The 18,639-nt window shown below is 52.2% G+C and overlaps 5 protein-coding genes across 5 annotated transcripts; 2 read left to right on the top strand and 3 right to left on the bottom strand.

Annotated features, from left to right (window-relative positions):
• Positions 1–2,907: 2,907 nt before the first annotated feature.
• PV06_10600 (uncharacterized protein) lies at positions 2,908–5,062 on the bottom strand. Its single transcript, XM_016412166.1, has one exon. The coding sequence runs from the start codon at positions 4,975–4,977 to the stop codon at positions 3,229–3,231; it is 1,749 nt and encodes a 582-aa protein (XP_016257474.1). The 5' UTR covers positions 4,978–5,062; the 3' UTR covers positions 2,908–3,228.
• Positions 5,063–5,259: 197 nt separating this feature from the next.
• On the top strand, positions 5,260–6,490 carry PV06_10599 (uncharacterized protein). The gene has a single exon (XM_016412165.1). The coding sequence runs from the start codon at positions 5,343–5,345 to the stop codon at positions 6,069–6,071; it is 729 nt and encodes a 242-aa protein (XP_016257473.1). The 5' UTR covers positions 5,260–5,342; the 3' UTR covers positions 6,072–6,490.
• Positions 6,491–6,564: 74 nt separating this feature from the next.
• PV06_10598 (uncharacterized protein) lies at positions 6,565–8,053 on the bottom strand (the record flags this gene model as incomplete). Its single annotated transcript, XM_016412164.1, has 1 exon — positions 6,565–8,053. Exon 1 carries the CDS (start codon positions 7,975–7,977, stop codon positions 6,565–6,567), a length of 1,413 nt encoding a protein of 470 aa, XP_016257472.1. The 5' UTR covers positions 7,978–8,053.
• Positions 8,054–8,233: 180 nt separating this feature from the next.
• On the top strand, positions 8,234–10,700 carry PV06_10597 (uncharacterized protein). The gene has a single exon (XM_016412163.1). The coding sequence runs from the start codon at positions 8,297–8,299 to the stop codon at positions 10,586–10,588; it is 2,292 nt and encodes a 763-aa protein (XP_016257471.1). The 5' UTR covers positions 8,234–8,296; the 3' UTR covers positions 10,589–10,700.
• Positions 10,701–17,051: 6,351 nt separating this feature from the next.
• On the bottom strand, positions 17,052–18,460 carry PV06_10596 (uncharacterized protein; the record flags this gene model as incomplete). Its single annotated transcript, XM_016412162.1, has 4 exons — positions 18,024–18,460; positions 17,814–17,950; positions 17,394–17,750; positions 17,052–17,313 (listed from the first exon to the last, which is right to left on the bottom strand). Exons 1-4 carry the CDS (start codon positions 18,228–18,230, stop codon positions 17,052–17,054), a joined length of 963 nt encoding a protein of 320 aa, XP_016257470.1. The 5' UTR covers positions 18,231–18,460.
• Positions 18,461–18,639: the final 179 nt, after the last annotated feature.

The raw sequence follows: 18,639 nt of genomic DNA, 5'->3' as shown, positions 1-18,639 counted from the left end.
GGTTAAAAGTCTTCGACAATTACTCTTGCTGGCATTACTATCCGTGGCAGTCTCACACTAGCCCAAGTCCCGAGCTAATCAAATCACGAACCGATCGAGGTCATCCCTCCGGACCAACTCCAAGAAGCTCACACGTCTCTCATTCATCCGCTGCTCGGCAAATGCAGTCTTGAGGGCTTCATTTGCCCGATGATAATTCTGCCCCTGTGTGGACAGGATTTGAAATCTATCCAAGATCCAGGCCCGGTGGACGGGATCGTCCGATTCCATAGCAGCAACAAATAATGGCCAGGTGAAATGGTGCATTGCAACCTCTCCTGAATCACTGCATGCCTGATGAGCAAGGTCCAGGATGACGCGCAACGCCGCTCGCTGTCGCTCGTTCAACGGTGCGCAGCGCCTCGTGATTCGAAAGAAAGACAGAAGTACGGCGTTGTACTGGGCCACAACGAAGCGGATGTTTGTTACATATCGACGCCTGAAGCATCCTTCAAGCAAATCGAGAGCGCTGGCCGTTTCAAGAATGTCAGCGTACCTCAAGGCGACCTCGTTTAGTGCGTGTGCCACTCGTTCCAGATAGCCTCGGGACTCAGGAACGTCACGCCAATTCGCCTCGGCAGCCAGACTCAGCAAGTAACGCAGCTGTCCGCACTCTCCATAGAGATAAAACATCTGACGGATCTCCAGGTCTTCAAGGAGCTGGGTCTGTGGGTACGACGTGCCCCAAGTCTCCCGGAACGCAGCGTGGGAATGTTTGTGGATCGTCCGGAAGCCTTCAATCAGCGACATGGCTTCGTCCTCAGCCAGACCTACCATTACTTCGCCTAGAAGTTGATTGAGTCCTCCTCCCAGGCCATTGAGCGCAGCGGCCCCGTCGAGATGGGAGATCCACACAAGCATGCGGGATGAAAAGCCAGATATTTGCCACCGGGCTTCAGGAACACAGCCTTGCGGGCCCGCCATGGCTTCCGCCGCTTCGACCACAACGCAGGGTCTGCTTTGGTCGACTATGAGGCCAATGTTCTGTAAGCGGCTTTGCACCAAGGTCCCCACCCCTTTCAGGTGGATCATCAGCCCCGATCCGCAGCCGTCGCCAAACTTTTGCTCGTATACAATCATGAGCCAGAGTGTGGCAAGTATGTAGTCAAGCTCCACCATCTCCACGATTCTTTGGATGGCGGTTGCCAGCAGATGCAGTGCAGCTCCGTAATGTTCGGCAATCTGGGACTGCGGAGAGTGGGCTTGCTCTCCAGACTCTTTCCCTGCTCCTGTCTTGTCCGTCTGCCCCCTAGTTCCCTTTAGACAGTTGAGCTCCTTGGCGCCTAAAGCACAAATCATGTGCAGCACCATATCATTTTGCTTAGCGAGCCTCCACAAGATCGCAGGCACCGAGAAGAGAGGGTCTTTGGTGTCTTGGGTCGGCGAGAATACAAAACGGAAGTATTCAATCGCCGCATGGTCGGAATGTGATAATGTTGCAGAATAAGCGGTGGGAAGCCAATCGTCACCGACCACCTGACCTTCCTCACAAGGGAACACTCGGGGATCGGGGGTTGCAAAGGCACTCGATTCCTCCTCATGGTCCCGCTCCGTGTTGCATTCTTCTCCTCTTCCGGCATCTCCTTGAAAGACTTGAAAGGGCTGGCGTACAGTCCTACCGCGCGCTTCTACATCTGGCACCGAAGCCAGACGCACGCTCTGCAAGCCGATGTCAGGCGATGAAGATTGATGTTGAGGCAGAGTTGATTCAACGTCGGCCTCCTCAGGAGTGAGGTGTGCCGGCACCTTCTTTCTGGTGTATCTTTTGCGTGCCCGAGGTTCGTAGTCGCAAAATCTTCCCAATCTCTCACACCGCTCGCAGCGGGGCCACTCCTCGCCACATTTGACCTTCTTCTGCCGACAGGTCCAGCACCCTCGACGTGAGCGGGCCCTCTTTTGTGGTAGAGCTACAGATGTCATCAAAATAGCGCTTAAAGAGCGAATAGCTTCAAGATGCGAAATAAAGGTACCTTGCAGAGTTCCCGCGGGCAGGAGATGTGGGTGGTGACGGCGAAGGAAATTGTCGACGGGAGACAGGACATCGAGCTGGGTAATGAAGTAGCCGAGCTCCAGGGTCACTGAGACCCTGCTCAGGGCGGCAGAGCGCCTCCGACACCAGCGCCCCAGGTTAACCAACTTAGATAACAACCCTTCCCATACTCCGTACTTGGCGCTGTTATGGTATCTTGTCTCAGGGAGGGAGTATCGTTGGCACGGGAGATTTTAACGACACCAAGAGACGGACCTCCGTCCTCCGTCTTGCTCAGTGCTTCTATCGTTATGTTTCGTCGACTTAATTCGCTAGAACAGTTGTCGGATTGTCAACACTATTGAGAAGGATATCTTTTTCAATATTCCAGTAATATATTATATGAGTGTAGAATTAATGTAAGAATCTTCTTGTAACCAGCTTTGTCTCGGCCAGACCTATTCTGAATGTCTTCATACGTCACCTCCTCATTCACCTTTCCCCATCTATACGAAAGAATCGCACATGGACGTCGGGAGATATCTTCATCGAGGAGATTCTCGGTAAGACGGAAGTTGCCATCGTCCTTGTGCTCCTAGAGGCGCATCGTGAGGAATGTGGAACGGTTTGACCACGTTCTTTGACAGACGCTACCCAGAAGACTCGCATCTTAGGCATGGAGGCAGCAAAGGCGACGTCCACTGCGCTGCGTTTTGGCGCAGTTTGTACATGGTGGTGTGCGCAGTCAGGCTGAACATTTGCGCGAGAAATCAAGACGCAACTGAACAGGGGGACGGGCCTTGCATGTTGACTCGAAACTTGTCATACAAGTCGCCTCCGAGGCTGCGATAGATTGATGCTGCTTTTTTTATGCGACACTTGCCACTCCTTTCGAGGTAGCCATGATCGTCACGTATTCACTGTATCACGAACCTTTAATTGATTCTGAATCATGTCTATGACCCCCATGAACTCCTGTCCCATGACCAGCAACCCCTTTCACCCATGGCCAACAAATGTAATGTACCTGAATCATGTATGCAACCGCACCTTTACAACACACGCGCTCTCGCTGTCGCTGTTGGTCTCGACCTTCCCCTGCATTTGCGCCCACTCTTTCCTCTAATGGAATCATAATGAGTCTTTTATCAAGTCGAAGTCAAAGTCATTTACATTTACACAGAAACCCCGAAACCCCGGACACAAGCCAAAGCTCGTACTCATGAGACGACTTCTTGAATCCTACACTCCCAACCACTTCCGGGCTCGAGCAACGGTAGACTCGCACCCAGACACCATCCCAACTCATTACCCTTGATCTTCTTTGCAATCTTGACCTCGCGATCAATGGGCATTTCGTAACCCGTGTGCAACAGAGCGGTCATAAAGTTGAGATCTAGACACCACTCGGGTCGATCGCGCAAATCGGCCAAGGCACCTTCGATGCTAGTGAATGCGTCCCAGTGCTTTTCTCCACCGCACACCCTGTCCGTGAGGTCGTGAAGTTCCCGGAGCGTGAAAGACTCGGGCATACCCAGGTCATGAGTGCGGTCGTAGAAGTACGAAAAGATGTAGACGTCTTCGCGAGAAAAGGTCTTTTCTAGAGACGGTTGATGAACACCGTTGAACGAGCACGGAGCCACGGAGCATTCCTTGTCCTTGTAGAGAATGCCCTCGGCCAACGCACGGCACTGGGCCGGTAATGCATCCTTGGGTCCTTCCATGATGACAGTGTGGTCACCCGCCAGTGCGTGATCATCTGGCATCGTCACGTCCACTTTCTTCTGGGAGCCAGGGGTGATGCAGTGGTTGGGGATGGGTTTGGAGAGCCATTCCTTCGAACTGGGGTTCTGCTTGTGCATCTTATCTAGCACGGATGCGTGTAAAGCCTTGCGTGCAGACATGAGACCATAGCCGAGATGCGAGTGCTGGTACAATTCGAACTCCCGTCCGCCAAATCTCAGATTGTACTTGTGGTCACCTTCGGCCATCTTCGGGGGCATGCCTCCATGAGGACTGTTCTTAAAAGTCGGCTGGAAGACGATCTGGGTCGAACCGCCACCGAGATCGAAAACGGCCGCCGTGGGTGTCTCGTCGGGTCCTCCAATCTTGCCTAGAAGATAGTTGGTCGTGATCCAGGCAAATACACCTTCGTCCTCTCCCTTCATGATTTCGACACCACCCTTCTCCTTGGAGACGACCGGGAATGGGTAGACTGTCTCCAGACGCGTCCTCACGGCGGAGAGAATCTTCTCGCTCATTTCGTCACCGAGTAATCGCAGACCAGCCGTGGCTTTGACCGCGATTGGAGTGCAGGACTTGTACTCCTTGGGGACCGAGTCCAGGGCAACCTGCATCAAAGGATCCAGGCTCTTCGCTGCGCCTTCGGCGTCTGTCTTGAACGAACTCAAACCTGAACCACCGGGCTTCTTTTCCGTCATTTTGAACTCCTCATTTTCCAACTCTGGCGTAGGTCCGCAATTGTTGAACTTGTACACGTGAATTCTACTGCCCGTGCTTCCCGCATCGATCATGATGGCATACTGAACGAGTGGTTTCGAGAGATCGTGAGGCTTTGTACATTTCGTGGTCGGTGAGTTCTCTGGAGTGTATATGTTGCTCGTTCTCGAGCCATAACCGCTACCGCCGCCCGACAGGAACAGGTATAAAAACAATATCAAGGCTAGAACGCCCCCTGTCTTGAGGTATCTTGCCTGCCGACTTTGAGTCATCCAGGCTTGCTGTAGAGACTCCAGGTTGAATTTCTGGCCGCCGATGCCGCCGCTACTACCTCTGGTCTGGCGGCCTGATTTCTCGAAAGGGTCCCAGGGTGTATTGTTATTGTCTGCGCTGCCGTTGGCCGAATGTCTCAGTGGGAGGCCACTGGATACGGAGCGACGTCTGGGAGATGAACCGAAAGGAACGTAGGACCAGATTCCTGCTCGATCGGAGGATTTCGAGGATGACATGTGTGTGTGTGAGGGAGGGAGGAAAAGGAGAGGGATTGGGAAAAGGAAATCGATAAAAAAGGACAATCGGCAAGGGGACAGGAGGGGAGGGAGATTCAACCAAAAAGATTGTACATACGGAGTACTTTTTGGTCGCGCGATCTGTTCGCTTGATCTTCCCTGCGCCGCGTCTCGCCGCTGATGGAGTTCGAAAGTGATTGGCGAGTCTCCGGCGCCACAAGGAACAATTGAAACCGATTCTGGGGAACTTTTTTTAAGTCTCCAATTGATCAATCAGTCAAAGTAAAAGTTGCGCAGGTCGACGATTTTCTTTTCCCTTTGCTGTTGTATTGTCTTGTATATTGTTTCATTGCTTGTACAGTTGGATGCAGCGGACTTTCGTATCAGTGAAGCCGCTGCTGCTGCGGCAAGTCGCACAGTGCATTAGGCCTCAATCCCGATCATTACTACCACCGTCACAACTTATCTCGAGAAGATGGTTTGTTGACACACCCACTCTCGCTGCTGGACCTCGAGGGAGGAAACCTGGCACCAAGATCAAGATTGTCACCATCGACGATAAGATCGCCGAGTCGTTCACTCTGAACGAGAAGATCGAGACTCGCTATGTACAAGAAAAGACCCCCGACAACAAGCTCTCCGAACCGAAACCTCTTGCCCAGTTACTCCGCGACATTGATCGATCCGAACAGTATGTCCTCCAGTTGAGTAAATCCGGAGACGGCGACCATGCAATCGTACAAGTGGTACAACGGAAGGATTTGATCCAGAGGATCAACAGTAAAGAGTCGGCAGCTCGACAATCTCAGCTCGCACAGAAAGAGAAGAAACCGAAGCAGATCGAATTGAACTGGGCCATCAGTGGGAATGACCTTCAGTTGAAGATGAAACAACTAGAAGAGTTCTTGCGCAAGGGGAAGAAAGTCGAATTGCTCCTGGCCGCGAGAAAGTATCAGAGAAAAGCAACACAGCAGGAGGCCGAGGAGTTGCTACGGACTGTCCAGGAGAAAATTCAAGAACTTGGAGCTACCGAGGTCGTTCCAATGCAGGGATCATTTCCCAGGCAGACTACAATCACCGCGAAGATCCCATGAGACGACCCGGACGCCTCACGATGAACAGACACCATTGTTGCATAACTCCAGTGTCACATCGCGGCTCATTGTAGCAACGACGACCAGACGAGTGGCATTCAGGGCTCTATGTATGCTCCTACTACGAGAGGTCGTCCAAGACGAGAGCAGACATGGCTTGCCAGATCTTGCATTTTTAGAGCCGTGGAAAAGGACTTGGACGGACTTTCGTTTTCAAAGATAAGTCTGAGGGTCGGAATCGATCGGGCGATATACGAACCTGGCTAAACCTGAGCTCTTCACTTTTCTACGAATGGCATCTCGCGCACGCTTACAAGAGATGCAAGGAGGTCTCACAGAATGGCCTATTCATACACATACACAATAGCCGCATGTAAAATATCAGAAGACATCACTGTCTCGATTGTAGAGACACCCCGGGATCCAAAACTTTCATGTATTCATAACAACATTATAACTACAAATAATGATACATCTATCTGTTAGTTTAATATCACGTAGGAGTCCATCTCGGCCCGGGTGAAAAGTGAGCATGACTCTGAGAAATGGCACTGTCGTTGTCAACCTTGAATTGAACACTGACTTCCCATTTCTGACCACTGCTCCCGGACCCATATCCTCCACTCAGCCGATTCCTAATAATGCTGGAGATTGTTTCTCTGAGTTTGAGTAGATTTTCTTCCGTCCCAATGACTCTCAGTCTCAGATTTGCCATGCCCATGCCATAATGTGCCTGCCAGAACTTGGCTTGTTCCACGCTCCGGACAGACGGTTGAGCTTCGATGGCCTTGACCACCTCGGCAACGTCGGCGGATCTCGATGGAAGTGACATCAACAGCATAGCCCCCACGTTGCGACCCAGGTGCACACCCAGAAAGAGCATGCTCAAAGCTATGCTCAGGGAGAGGATCTTATCCACCCATTCGTAGGTGTGCAGGGACAGCAAAGGGAGCATCAGCATGGTGGCCGAACATGACAGCGTCAGAAAATGTGACGGGTTGCTCAACAGCGACGGCAGGTTTTCCATAGCTGCAAATCTCATGGCTTTCCCGATGCGAGCGTGATTCTGCAAACCGACAGCCGAGACAAGAGTGGCCGCCAACGCGATCAACGCGGTCAGGTCGATCGTGCCGGTCGTAACACGGGCGTGGGTATGTGGATGGTGTGGTTCATGGCCGATTCCTTCGAGGGCGTGTTTCGCGTTGTGTGATATCAGGTCGAACCCAAAGAAGATCAACAGCACAGACAAGGCGAATCCCGCAATGACCTCCATGCGCTGCAGTCCGAACGGATGTCGGACGCTCGATCTCCCCCACACCTCGAAGTTTGAGAATATCTCGACCAAGACACACAAGAGGGCACCCAATGAATCGTAAAAGATCAGATGCGAAAGTGCCTCCATTGCTGCCGACCCATGGGCATTCCACGCCGTATACCCTGCCACCGCCATATGACATATGCTCCAGTAGAAGCGGACCTTCTGGTCATTCGTCATGCTTGCCCTGCACTCTGCGAACGTAGGGATGGGGAGAGAATTCGGGAGGGCCAAGGGTGCTCGTGGAGGAGGCTCTAGAAAGATCTGATGCGACACACTGCTATGTTTGTATTTGTGACCCCGTCGCTGGCCGATATTGGACTTTATGACTGGTGACTTGGCCATGGTCGAAGGCTGGAAATTGAAAGGTCCCACACCATTATTGGTGTGTTGTTTTAACGGACTGACTGGCGAAGACAGTGTTCCACCCAACGAGCTCATGTTTTCTCTTTCGGCATGCAGAGGTGAGAGACTGTTATTGTCAAACTGTAACTCTGGATCTGTCGAAGCGAGAATCTGGGGTGAGGAGGGTTCTTCTGGGTCAGGGGTAGGAGTGCGAGGCGGGATTGGGAGTGGCATGTTGTTGGCCATGTTGGAGGATGGGAGTTCCTGGTGAGGCCTGTGCCTCTGGAACAAGGTACGAGTGAATGCTGGGCGAATATCGAGTAGTAGGAACGTTGTCGACAGAACTGAACATGCAAGGAGAAAGTCGTTGTCTCCGTGCTGCGTGTCTGCGGAGGGAAAATGGAGAGGAGCGACTCCGATTGGCTGAATAGAACAAGGTATTAGTAGAAGAGAATCAATCAGCCACATATTTCATTCCATTCCATCCCAGTCTCATCATCCCCCGTCATCTTCTTATCCTTGTCTTCAACTCTGCGATGCGTCGCAAGAGTCTAGGGCTTAGTGGATGGAAGGGCCTCGAGTTGTTCTTTTGGTGATTCTGCTGCTTTTCATCTTTTTCACTCCCGACCAGCCAGCGCGACGACGTTTCCAAGTCGATACAGATCGTATTGAAGAACGCCATCAACGAGAACTCGATGTCTTGACAAATTCATCTTACGGCCATTTCGATGCTCAGTCGGACAGATGGCTCAATTTGACCGGCTTCCGCGATACTGATGGATATCAATGGGAGTTACTACCCCAGGCGCGTTCGTTGAGCCAGCAGCAGTATGAAAATGCCTGGGAAGGCATCGACCTCAACGATGGATTGCCCATCTATGAAAAGGTCACTGGAGAAATTAGGGGGAAGTTCTCCCGTTTTGAGACCTTCCTTTCATCTCCGACGCCCAATTTGACTGCAATCGATCCTGGCAAGGATTACATGGTAGCCAGATTCGAAAGAAACATCACCGAAAAGGAAGGCGAAGTTAGTTTTACTCTGGTTGATTCTACTGAAGGCCATGACCACGACCATGAACCATCTGCGATCAAAGCCGACATTTCCATGTGGACGGACTCGTCTCCAGGCAATGGATGGCAGGCCAGATTACAAGGAGTCCATTTACCATCTGGTCAGATCATCATGTCCACCACCAGCTCGAAATTCGATGCATTTCCAGCTCTGCCCCATTTTGCTCTCAACGCCGACACGTTCAACGCATCACGACATGTTATGAACCGGACAGTCCACCAGTATTGGGAAACGACTCTTGAAGACGTCTCGGATGGATTAGCCTTTGCGCCACAATGTGAATTGATTGTCTGGTTGCAACCATTGCCTCATAGGTACGAAGATCAGGAACCGGGCCAAACGCACAATTATCTGCATCGAGTCGAGGAGGAACTCGAACACCCTGAAGGAGCCCCCATCGGTCGCCCTCCCCTACTCACTTACTCCGCTGTCGTCATGTCTCCCGACTGTGGCTACATGCTCAGTACCGATGCGATTTTCGGCCCCAAGGTCGAGACGTACTGGGCGCTAGCTCAACGTTTGATCTTCTCCTTCATCATGGCTTTGGGCCTTCAAATTGCCCTGCTCAAACGTCAAATGGAGAAAGCGGCCACACCATCCACAAGAAGTCGGATTGCTTACCAGGGCATCGTCATCGCCGCGCTTGGGGACGGAATGCTACTATTCGTGCTCATAGCGTTATTGATGGTGGATGAGGCGTCCTTCCTTATGGTTGCCGCAGCTGCATTCCTAGCATGCATCCATGTCGCTTTTCTAGAGGTTAAGTTCGTCTTCGACATTTGGACAGTGCAGGTAGGCGATCCTCAACGAGCAGAACAAGAGAGACGGAGGCGGACCGTGACGACGCAGAACTCGACTGCAACTGCAACGACCACTCCCTCGCCAGCACCAGCGCCCACCCCCACACCCACAACTACGACTTCCACACCTGCACCTACCAGCGCAGACGGCACAGTCGGCCTTCCACTTCCAGCCACCACTCCTCGGCCTCAGGGTGCCACGCCCATTCTTTTACCTTCGGACCAAGATCCGACAACCCCAGCCGATATTCCTAGCCCTCGAGCATCCTTTGCCGCAATCTACTCACGATTTTACTTCTCCCTCGTCATGTTGATGTTTTTCTCCCTGTGGGCCTTGTCATGGCCGCGAACACTCCGTTCCGCCTACGCGAACCTCCTCATCTTCGCCTACTTCTCCTTCTGGTGGCCTCAAATATACCGCAATGCAATGCGCAACTGTCGCAAAGCTCTGGGGTGGGAATACGTTATCGGCTCGAGCGTCCTGCGCCCTCTGCCCATTTTGTACTGGTACTTTGCGGACCGCAATATTCTTTCCATCGACACGAGTCCGGCCACGGGGGTTATCTTGCTGGGTTGGCTATGGGTTCAGGTCGCCATTCTTATTAGCCAACAATTTCTCGGCCCACGGCTACTGGTCCGCGATTCTTGGTGTCCGCCGGCGTACGACTACCATCCTGTTCTACGCGAAGACGACGTTGAAGCCAACGGCATGTCGATTGGTCTGCTGGCGTCGGCGTCCGAGGCCAAAGATAAAGACGACAAAACCAGAAAGGTGTTTGATTGTGCCATATGTATGAACGAGATTGATGTTCCTGTTGTTTCGAAGACGGACGGTTCTGGGTCAGGAAGAGGTTCGGCCTGGCTGGAGCAGAGAAATTACATGGTCACGCCTTGTCGACATATTTTCCACGCCGAGTGTTTGGAAGGATGGATGAATTTGAGACTCGTTTGTCCTGTATGTAGAGAAGGTTTGCCGCCGTTGTAGATTTTGAAGGCTTAGTACACCTCTTAAAGGATTTCTGAACATACAGTGTTTGAGTACATGCCTAGGTAAATAGTCTATTGCATGCATTATCGTTATGTTATGAAGTAAGGCACGACTGAGTGAGTGAGTGAGCCGATTGATTTGTATATACATGATTCGATTCATCTCGACTCCACCTTCGAATGTTGACCAACGACCTTTTAGTTGGGGCTAGCTAACTACCTCACCAGTGTCTGTTCTTTTGCTTTTTTCGTTTTTGTTTTCTTTTCTCATTTCGTCATTATTGCTCGGACGCTTGTAAACAGCCCCAAGGTTTCGGCTTGAGTGCTGATTAATTCGTTAAGAAACCACGGTGATTTGGGACGTCTGTCTAAAGTCACGGCTACTGAACCCTGCATTCAACCCTATGGGTCCCGAGGGGATGGTCCACTGTTGGGCGTTGGTGTCCCAATAACTCAGGTCTCGACGGGCCAAGTCGAAGCCGATTGATTGTGACTGTCCGGGTTGTAGCATGATTTTGTCGAAACCTCGCAGGACGTTGACGGGGGTGGGGTCCCCGTCGGGGACCTGGGGGAGTGACACGTACAATTGAGGGACGGCGGCGCCCGCCACACCGCCCGTGTTCGCGACGGTGACGTTGACCGTGTACAGGGTCTCCCAGAGGGCAGGGTTACCTCCCGGCGAGCTTGTGTTGGTCGACGGAGGTGTCGAGGTTACGCCGGTGTTGTTGGCGCCCCAGCCAGTGCCGCCGCCGGCGACACCAGACGAAGTCACGCCGATCCCGGACATGTCGAAAGTGGTGTGCGACAAACCGAAACCAAACTCGAACGCCACGGATTGATTGTAGTAGTCGAAGTGACGGTAATCGATCAGGAGACCTTCGGTGAAGTTGGACTGCCAAGCGTTGGGATCTTCCGTCTCGACGAGCGCGGTGGAATTCGTTATGGGAGCGAAGTTGTAGTCGCTCGCGTTCAAGGCGATGGTGTAGGGTAACTTTCCACTCGGGTTCACCGCCCCATACAGAATGTCGACGATCGAGTTGCCGGATTCTTCACCGGGCAAGTGAGCGGCCAAAATGGCCGTCACGTTGGGGTTGTCGGCCCAAGGCATCACGTTGAGTCCGCCCGAGTGTGTAATGACGACGGTGTTGTTGCAGTACGAAGCCACCGATTCCACGACCCCCGTGCTGTTCCAGTCGGCCTCTAGACCGACTCGGTCGTAACCTTCGGAGGCCCAGGTCTTGAGGAAAACCAGGCACACTTGGGGGACGGGCAAAATGGCCGAGCTGAAACCAGACGGGCCTTCGGTGCTGAGGAGAGTGTTGTTCAAAATGTATTGAACCAGGGTCCCGTCTTGGGCCGCCCGGGCCTTGATGGCTTCTAGTGGTGAAACGAGGTAAGACAGTCGACCTGTTCCACTTCCTCCGGCTACGGGGAGTGTACCGTATTCTACAAAAAATAGATGTTGTTAGCAATCTTCATAGTGTTTTTGAGGGGGAGGGGGAAGAGAAGGAAGTCTTAAAGAAAGAGGAGTGGAAAAAAGGCTCACCGTAACCATATTGATTTTGGAATGCTGCACCAGAGAAATAAAGTCCGTCCACCACGTCTCCTGCGTCGTTGCCGAATACTCCCATCGTCTTTGGTGCTTTCAGGGGGAGAGTGATGCCGACGTTCTTCAAGAGTACGGTGCCGGCAGATCCCAATTCACGAATGAGTTGGTTGTGGTCATCACGAACGTCGACATTGGACGCGCCCAGGGTGAATTGGTAGTCGTAAGGTGGGAAGTTGGAGTTCAGGGCAGGTTCCTCGCCGTCAATGGGAGGGTACTCGTCCTGCCGGAGGAAAAAGTAAGGTGTCATGATACGCATGATCATGTCGTTGACTCTCGTCTCCGAGACCGAACCGTTGTTGACCGCCGACGTCACGTTGCCGCCGAAGAACGAAGAGTTTTGATCTCCGCCGAAACTGAGAGGGCCTAAGAAGGGGTTATGTGTGTTAGCAGGTAGACCGCGTTGACGACGAAGAAGAATACTCATTGCTCACCTGGCATGTCCATATCCAACCCTGCATTGATAGAAGCTACACCGGAATGTGTTCCTCCCTGTGACAACAGAGTTAGCAAAGATGAGGGTCTAGATAGGTGCCGTTGTTGATGAAGTGATGGCTACTCATATTGTGAAAAGGAACAACAAATTACTTACCCAATCTGACATGACGTAGCCCTGGAAACCGAGTTCACCTTTCAACAATCCATTCTGGGTCTTGGAGTTTTGGCAGGCATAAGATCCATTGATCCGGTTGTAAGAGCACATGATGGATGCGACACCGGCCTTGACGCCATTGGCAAAGGGCCAGAGGTACAACTCGTGGAGTGTGCGGTCGTCGATGTTGGAGGACACCGACTCGATCGTGACGTTATCAGCTGACAGACTCGGGTTTCGTTGGGTCTCTTGCTCGTAGCCGATGAAGTGTTTGAGGCAGGCTTGGATACCACTCTGTTGCATCCCCATGATGGTCTCCTCCGCAGCGACGCCCGTCAGGTACGGGTCAGGAGAGAAACCTTCCCAGTTGCGACCACCGTAGGCGGCACGACCCAAGGGGGCGACGACGGGACCCAGGGCGACGTGAGCACCTTTGCCCTTGAACTCGGCGCCCAAGTAGATGCCTCGGAGGTTCATCAGGCCTCTGTCCCACGAAGCGGCGGTGGTGAGTCCGGCCGGAAACACCGAGGCGTAGGTCGCCTGCCGAATGGCCAGGGGACCATCCTGGAGACAGAGACCGTTGAAACCCAGACGAGGGATGGCACCTATGTTGCCGACACACGGACCCGAAGTGCCAGTCACGAGCTGGGCCTTTTCATCCGCGGTCAGGTTGGCGACAAATGCTTCGGCCCGGGCAAAGGCCGCTTCCCAGCCGATCCCCTGTGTACCGGGGCTCGGGTAGACCGGTGGCGAGGAGCCATAGTCGGAGTCTTGAGCGACGACGAGGTCGCCGACCAAAGCCGCTAAGAGAGCTGTCAAGATCAACATCACGACCATCTGTAAGGTAAAGGTTGAGTAGAGCTTTTGGGAATGAAAGAAGTGACGCAAATGCAGATTATGATGATGCTGTTTGACGCTTGTTCTTATACGAGTACCGAGTCCATCTGCTGCTGCGGAGAGTTACATCTTTTGCTTGTCCAGATTCCTCTTTGGATGTAGTTCACGACTCACCCCGCATCATCTGTGTTGTGATAGACCCTGGAGTACGAGTACTTGATGTACAGTCTCCAGTTGTTGGCTGCTCCACGAGGCTACGTCGATCGGCTTTTGACCTTGTCTTTTCCGAGAGGTTGCATTGGGCACATATGTCGGCTACGTTAGTCCTGGGTTAATGGAATTGAAAATCAACGCGTCGTAATCTTTGCGGGCGGTGAAGCGACTGCCGTTCAGTGAGTGAACGTGGACACGGGTATCGGTACATGGTGGTGGTGTATCATCCTTCACCCATTTGTTGATCACATTTCTGAAGTCGCCTTTTGGGTACGCAGTTCTTTGTAACCCATACGAGTTGACCGAGTACCTTCTTTGCATCTTTTAATTGTCGTACGGAATACAGTATCACTTCGGTATGACAGTGATTATGCTGTGGTTCTATGAGCAATCCAATTGTCTTGTTCTTTGGCTCCCATTTCCATACACAAAGCAGTCGGACAGACAAGAGAGAGAGCCTACAGCGACTCGTTGGGAGGGACTCGAGCAAACTCTCCCCATGCAACGCACAAAGATGATCAGCTGTTCTTGAGATTGTAACAAACCCCGCAATGAGCCCTTGCAGAAAACATGATGTGATCATCTTCACGCTTTGCGGTTTGTGGTCAAGCGATCGTCACTGTAGACTTTTTAACCGGCAAATGCTGCATATCTGAACCTTGGTTTTGCCGAGGTGGATGATTGTGATTGTGGTGATGTGACAGACAATTGAGTAGCAGGTGGGATGTGGGAAGAGGAGATTCTTCGACCCTCACAGGATACCGAGAACCAGAAGAAGATGCCTATGAATAAGGAGTACAAGGGAGTTTCGTTGATCCAAAGGAATTTATATATATATACTCCGTGAATATATATAAAAATACCCAAGCTCTTGCCAAGGTCTAAGCTACACTACACGGCAACTAAATTGCTTCGCTTCCACCATTCCCTATTGACCTAAGAGGAAGTTCTGGGGTACTGACGAACATCATTAAAGAAGACGAAGAAGCACCACCAGGATGAATCACCGACATTCAGAAGGCCTGAGCAGGTCTCTCCATCTCATCGATACCAAGGTAAGAAGAACCCTTCAGAGTAGGTACGAAGTTATTATCTTGTTCGTACAACAGTCGGCGAGAACAACAAGTCGGCGGAGAGCTCCGATGATTTTTCAGGCTGCCAAATCAACATGAAGGAATCGATTGATTATTCAGATCCCAAACCATCTCAGACTTTACGAAGTCTCGAGGATAGATAGAGATACCGAGGCGCCGACAAAACCATGGCGCCATTCAGAGATGAGGATGAGGTGGCCATCAAAGTCCTAGAACAGCCATGGCGAGGCGAAAAGGTCGTCCAAATCAGGACGGGCAAGATAAAACCGGCCTTTGGCATGAAAGAACCCTCGGCGATCTTCAAACATATCCGCACGGGGCCCATCAAGGTGACCATGTTGGGGTTTGAGGGAGACGAACACGCATACGAGTTTCACGGCGGACCAGAAAAAGCCCTTTTGCAGTACAGTTCGGCGCATTACACGCGGTGGAAGCAGGAACTCCCCCAGAGCGAAGACCTTTTCGTGGTAGGTGGGTTCGGCGAGAATATTATCGCGAAGCACGCGAATGAACGAAACATGTGCATCGGCGACGTGGTACGCATCGGCAACGTCATAGCCCAAGTCTGCGAACCTCGACAGCCCTGCTACAAGTTGAACCACAGGTTTCAGGTCAAAGACATGGCGAAACGGTCACAGGACATGTTCCGCACGGGGTGGTTCTACCGAATCCTCCAACCGGGGACCATCCAGGCGGGGGACGCAATGGAATTGTTGGAGAGGCCCAACCCGGGGTGGACGGTGGCCAAGATCCAACACTACCTCTATCACGACATGAAGAACGAAGAGGTCATGAAGACACTGGTCGAGATCAAAGAGTTGGGCGCCGAGCCCAGGAACATCTTTCTCAACAGGCTAAAGAAACAGTACGAAGATCACAGTGGCCGTCTGGGCGCGATAGCCATGGACATCTGGACCGAGTATAAACTGGTGGAGAAGAGGAAGGAAACTCCGAGGATCGCATCTCTCGTCTTTGAAGCCACTGAGCCGCACGAGAAACCCGAAACCGTTCTTCCGGGCAGTCACATCAGATTGCGTCTGGGGGGCAAACTGGTGCGTGCCTATTCGGTCGTCTCTGGCGACTCGAATCGGTTCCAGCTGGCCGTCGCACTGAGCGAGACGAGTCGTGGAGGGTCGCACTTTGTTCACAGCCAGCTGAAACCGGACGACGTTCTACAGGCCGGCAAGATGACGTCTAGTTTCCCATTGGCCGAGGATGCCGACAATCATGTTTTCCTCGCCGGTGGAATAGGCATTACGGCCTTCATCGCGTCCGCCCAGCACTGTCAGCGGATGGGATTCCCGTACCACCTGCACTACCTCGTGAGGAACTCGGAGGACGTCGCCTTAAAAGAGTTCCTGGGAGGATTTGGAAAGAATGTCACGATATACGACAAATCTGCCGGCAAGGTCTTTCATATCAGGGACGTCATGAATCAGGTCAATGACCGAGCGCACGTCTATTGTTGTGGGTCGGAGAGGTTGCAAAACGCAGTCACTGACACCGCGGCATCGTTGGGCAAGAGTCCCAAAAATCTGCACTTTGAGCAGTTCGAGGTCGCCACCTCGGGCGATCCATTCACTGCGGAACTCGCGGATTCAGGGCAGACAGTGGACGTTCCAGGAGAGAGGACGTTGCTTGATGCGTTGCGCGAAGCAGGCCTCGATGTCCCGTCGTCGTGTGAGGCCGGAAACTGTGGCACCTGCAGAGTCGTGGTGAAGAGCGGTAGAATAGAACATAGAGGTACAGGGTTGATGGAGGACGAGAAATCTTCATCCATGTTGAGTTGTGTGTCTAGAGGGATCGGGACGATTGTTTTGGAGTTATAATCATAGATGTAAAGGAAGGACTGGCCGCGATCATGTACTTTAGACCATATTATAACCACCGCCTAGTCCTTTGTATTGACGGATAGTCGTTGCCAGAACTGATGAGTAGTAACTACCTCATGGCGACTTTCGAATTACTATCACTTTATTCCTGCCCACCTTGGCGACAAATCTACCCTTCCCCCCTCCAACAAAAGGGGCAAATCGATTACCCCGATCAGGTTCTGGGAGCGATTCAGTGCCACAAAGTGGTTGCTCTTTGTGCGAAGGCGCCACGAGGAGTGTTCGTTTCAAGGACTGCCACCTGTAAGCAGCCTGGACCTGGCAAAGTCTCGCAAGTCGTCGTCGAGGAGCGACATCAACACTTTGTCCTTCCCAGCGAGCATCCACGTGCTGTCGTGTGCCAGGGCGATGTGACAGCCGTAATCCACCTCGAGAGATCTAAGTCTCTTCGCTGTCCCTTTGGCGGCATCTAGATCTTCGTGGAGGCTCTCGGTGTGGCCCGACGAGTTGAGCCATGTTTTGAAGTCGAAAGTGCCGTCCACGAGGGCCCTATTGATTGGTGGTTAGCAAGGCGGACAAGCCCCTTTAGCTTTGCTTGATATAGGTGATGGATATCTAGAGTCTCTTACTTTGAGTGGCAGCAATCACTACCCAAAATCACCCATTCACCATTGGCAAGCCTTGCAGCAGCAGCCAGATTGCCGACCATGTGCCCGGGGGCCTGAAGAATCCAGAGACTACCGTCACCGAAAAAGTCGAGAGCCTTCGGAAATGGACCAAATGGTTGCCATTCGCCTTTTAGCTCTTCCGCTTTCTCGGTCGCCCGTTCAGGGTCGAAGAAGTTCGCGTCCCATTTTCCTTTGGTGTCGTATGGCTCGTCGGGAAACCGGCCTGGTGAGCAGTATTCAAAAGTCCCGGGGCCAAAGTAGCCTGTTGCATTTGGGAACATCCCTCTCACTGGCCGACAATGGTCCCAGTGGGCGTGACTGACTCCTGGTCAACCTTGCTACCAGCTTCGGACCAAGGGGGAAGCCTCATCTTCAACATACCTGAAGAGAACCGTGTCTATCTTGTCCGATTCAAGACCTCTCTTCTTCAGCTGGCCCGGAAGAGAGACTCTCGCTGACACCGGATGGAGGATGTCCAGGTTATGCTTTACGTTCCACGCCGTGAATAAGGAATGGTCCTGATGAAGATAGAGCTGGTTAGCTCTTTTGCCTATGATAAACATAAAGATAGTTATTCCACGTGTCACCCACCCCGCTGAGACCAACATCCCATAGTACATGGCGTCCGCTAGGTTTGTGGTGTATGTAGAAAACCCATGAGTGGCATCGAAATGGGCTGGAGGCCGTATCCGCATGAACCATGGCATAGTTGGCTGAAAAGCTCCCACCATCGAGCATTTGCACCTCGACTGATCCAGAACTCGACGGTAGGGATGGGAGATCCTGAGAAGGGCCCATGATGATATGTTTCCGTTGTTATGCTGCAGATCAGTCTATCATAGGGGGCAGAGAAATGTTAATCGCATCTCATTATGCAGCATTATCAGTAGAACATGGCGCACACATCGTTAGGACCAGATCACATCGAGACTTATCCAGACATGCCTGTACCCCACAACCTACATTTACGTGGAAACAATGTTCCAGGCCTGCCAAAAACGAGTGGGGGATTCCCGCCGAGTCTTTTGCTCTGTCACCAAGGAGCTGTGCATGTTTGAGAGAGGCGCCGACCGACGACGAATGGCCCCGCGTCGAAGAACCCCATATTCTTTCCTGACGGGTCAGTGTGGGATCTCGACAGTAGATGGAAAAAGTGGCGACTTGGGGAAACTCGTATGTGTTGAAGTTCAATTGGAATGACACGAAT

Source organism: Exophiala oligosperma (genome assembly GCF_000835515.1).
Source record: "Exophiala oligosperma strain CBS 72588 unplaced genomic scaffold supercont1.14, whole genome shotgun sequence".
In the NCBI taxonomy this organism is placed as follows: Eukaryota; Fungi; Ascomycota; class Eurotiomycetes; order Chaetothyriales; family Herpotrichiellaceae; genus Exophiala; species Exophiala oligosperma.
The sequence above is the reverse complement of the archived record's forward strand: the minus strand, read 5'-3'. Positions and strand labels throughout refer to the sequence as shown.

Bases quoted from the DNA above. Each gene is read 5' to 3' on its own strand.
- PV06_10600 (XM_016412166.1), bottom strand. From the start codon at position 4,977: ATGTCATCCTCGAAATCCTCCGATCGAGCAGGAATCTGGTCCTACGTT.
- PV06_10599 (XM_016412165.1), top strand. From the start codon at position 5,343: ATGCAGCGGACTTTCGTATCAGTGAAGCCGCTGCTGCTGCGGCAAGTC.
- PV06_10597 (XM_016412163.1), top strand. From the start codon at position 8,297: ATGGAAGGGCCTCGAGTTGTTCTTTTGGTGATTCTGCTGCTTTTCATC.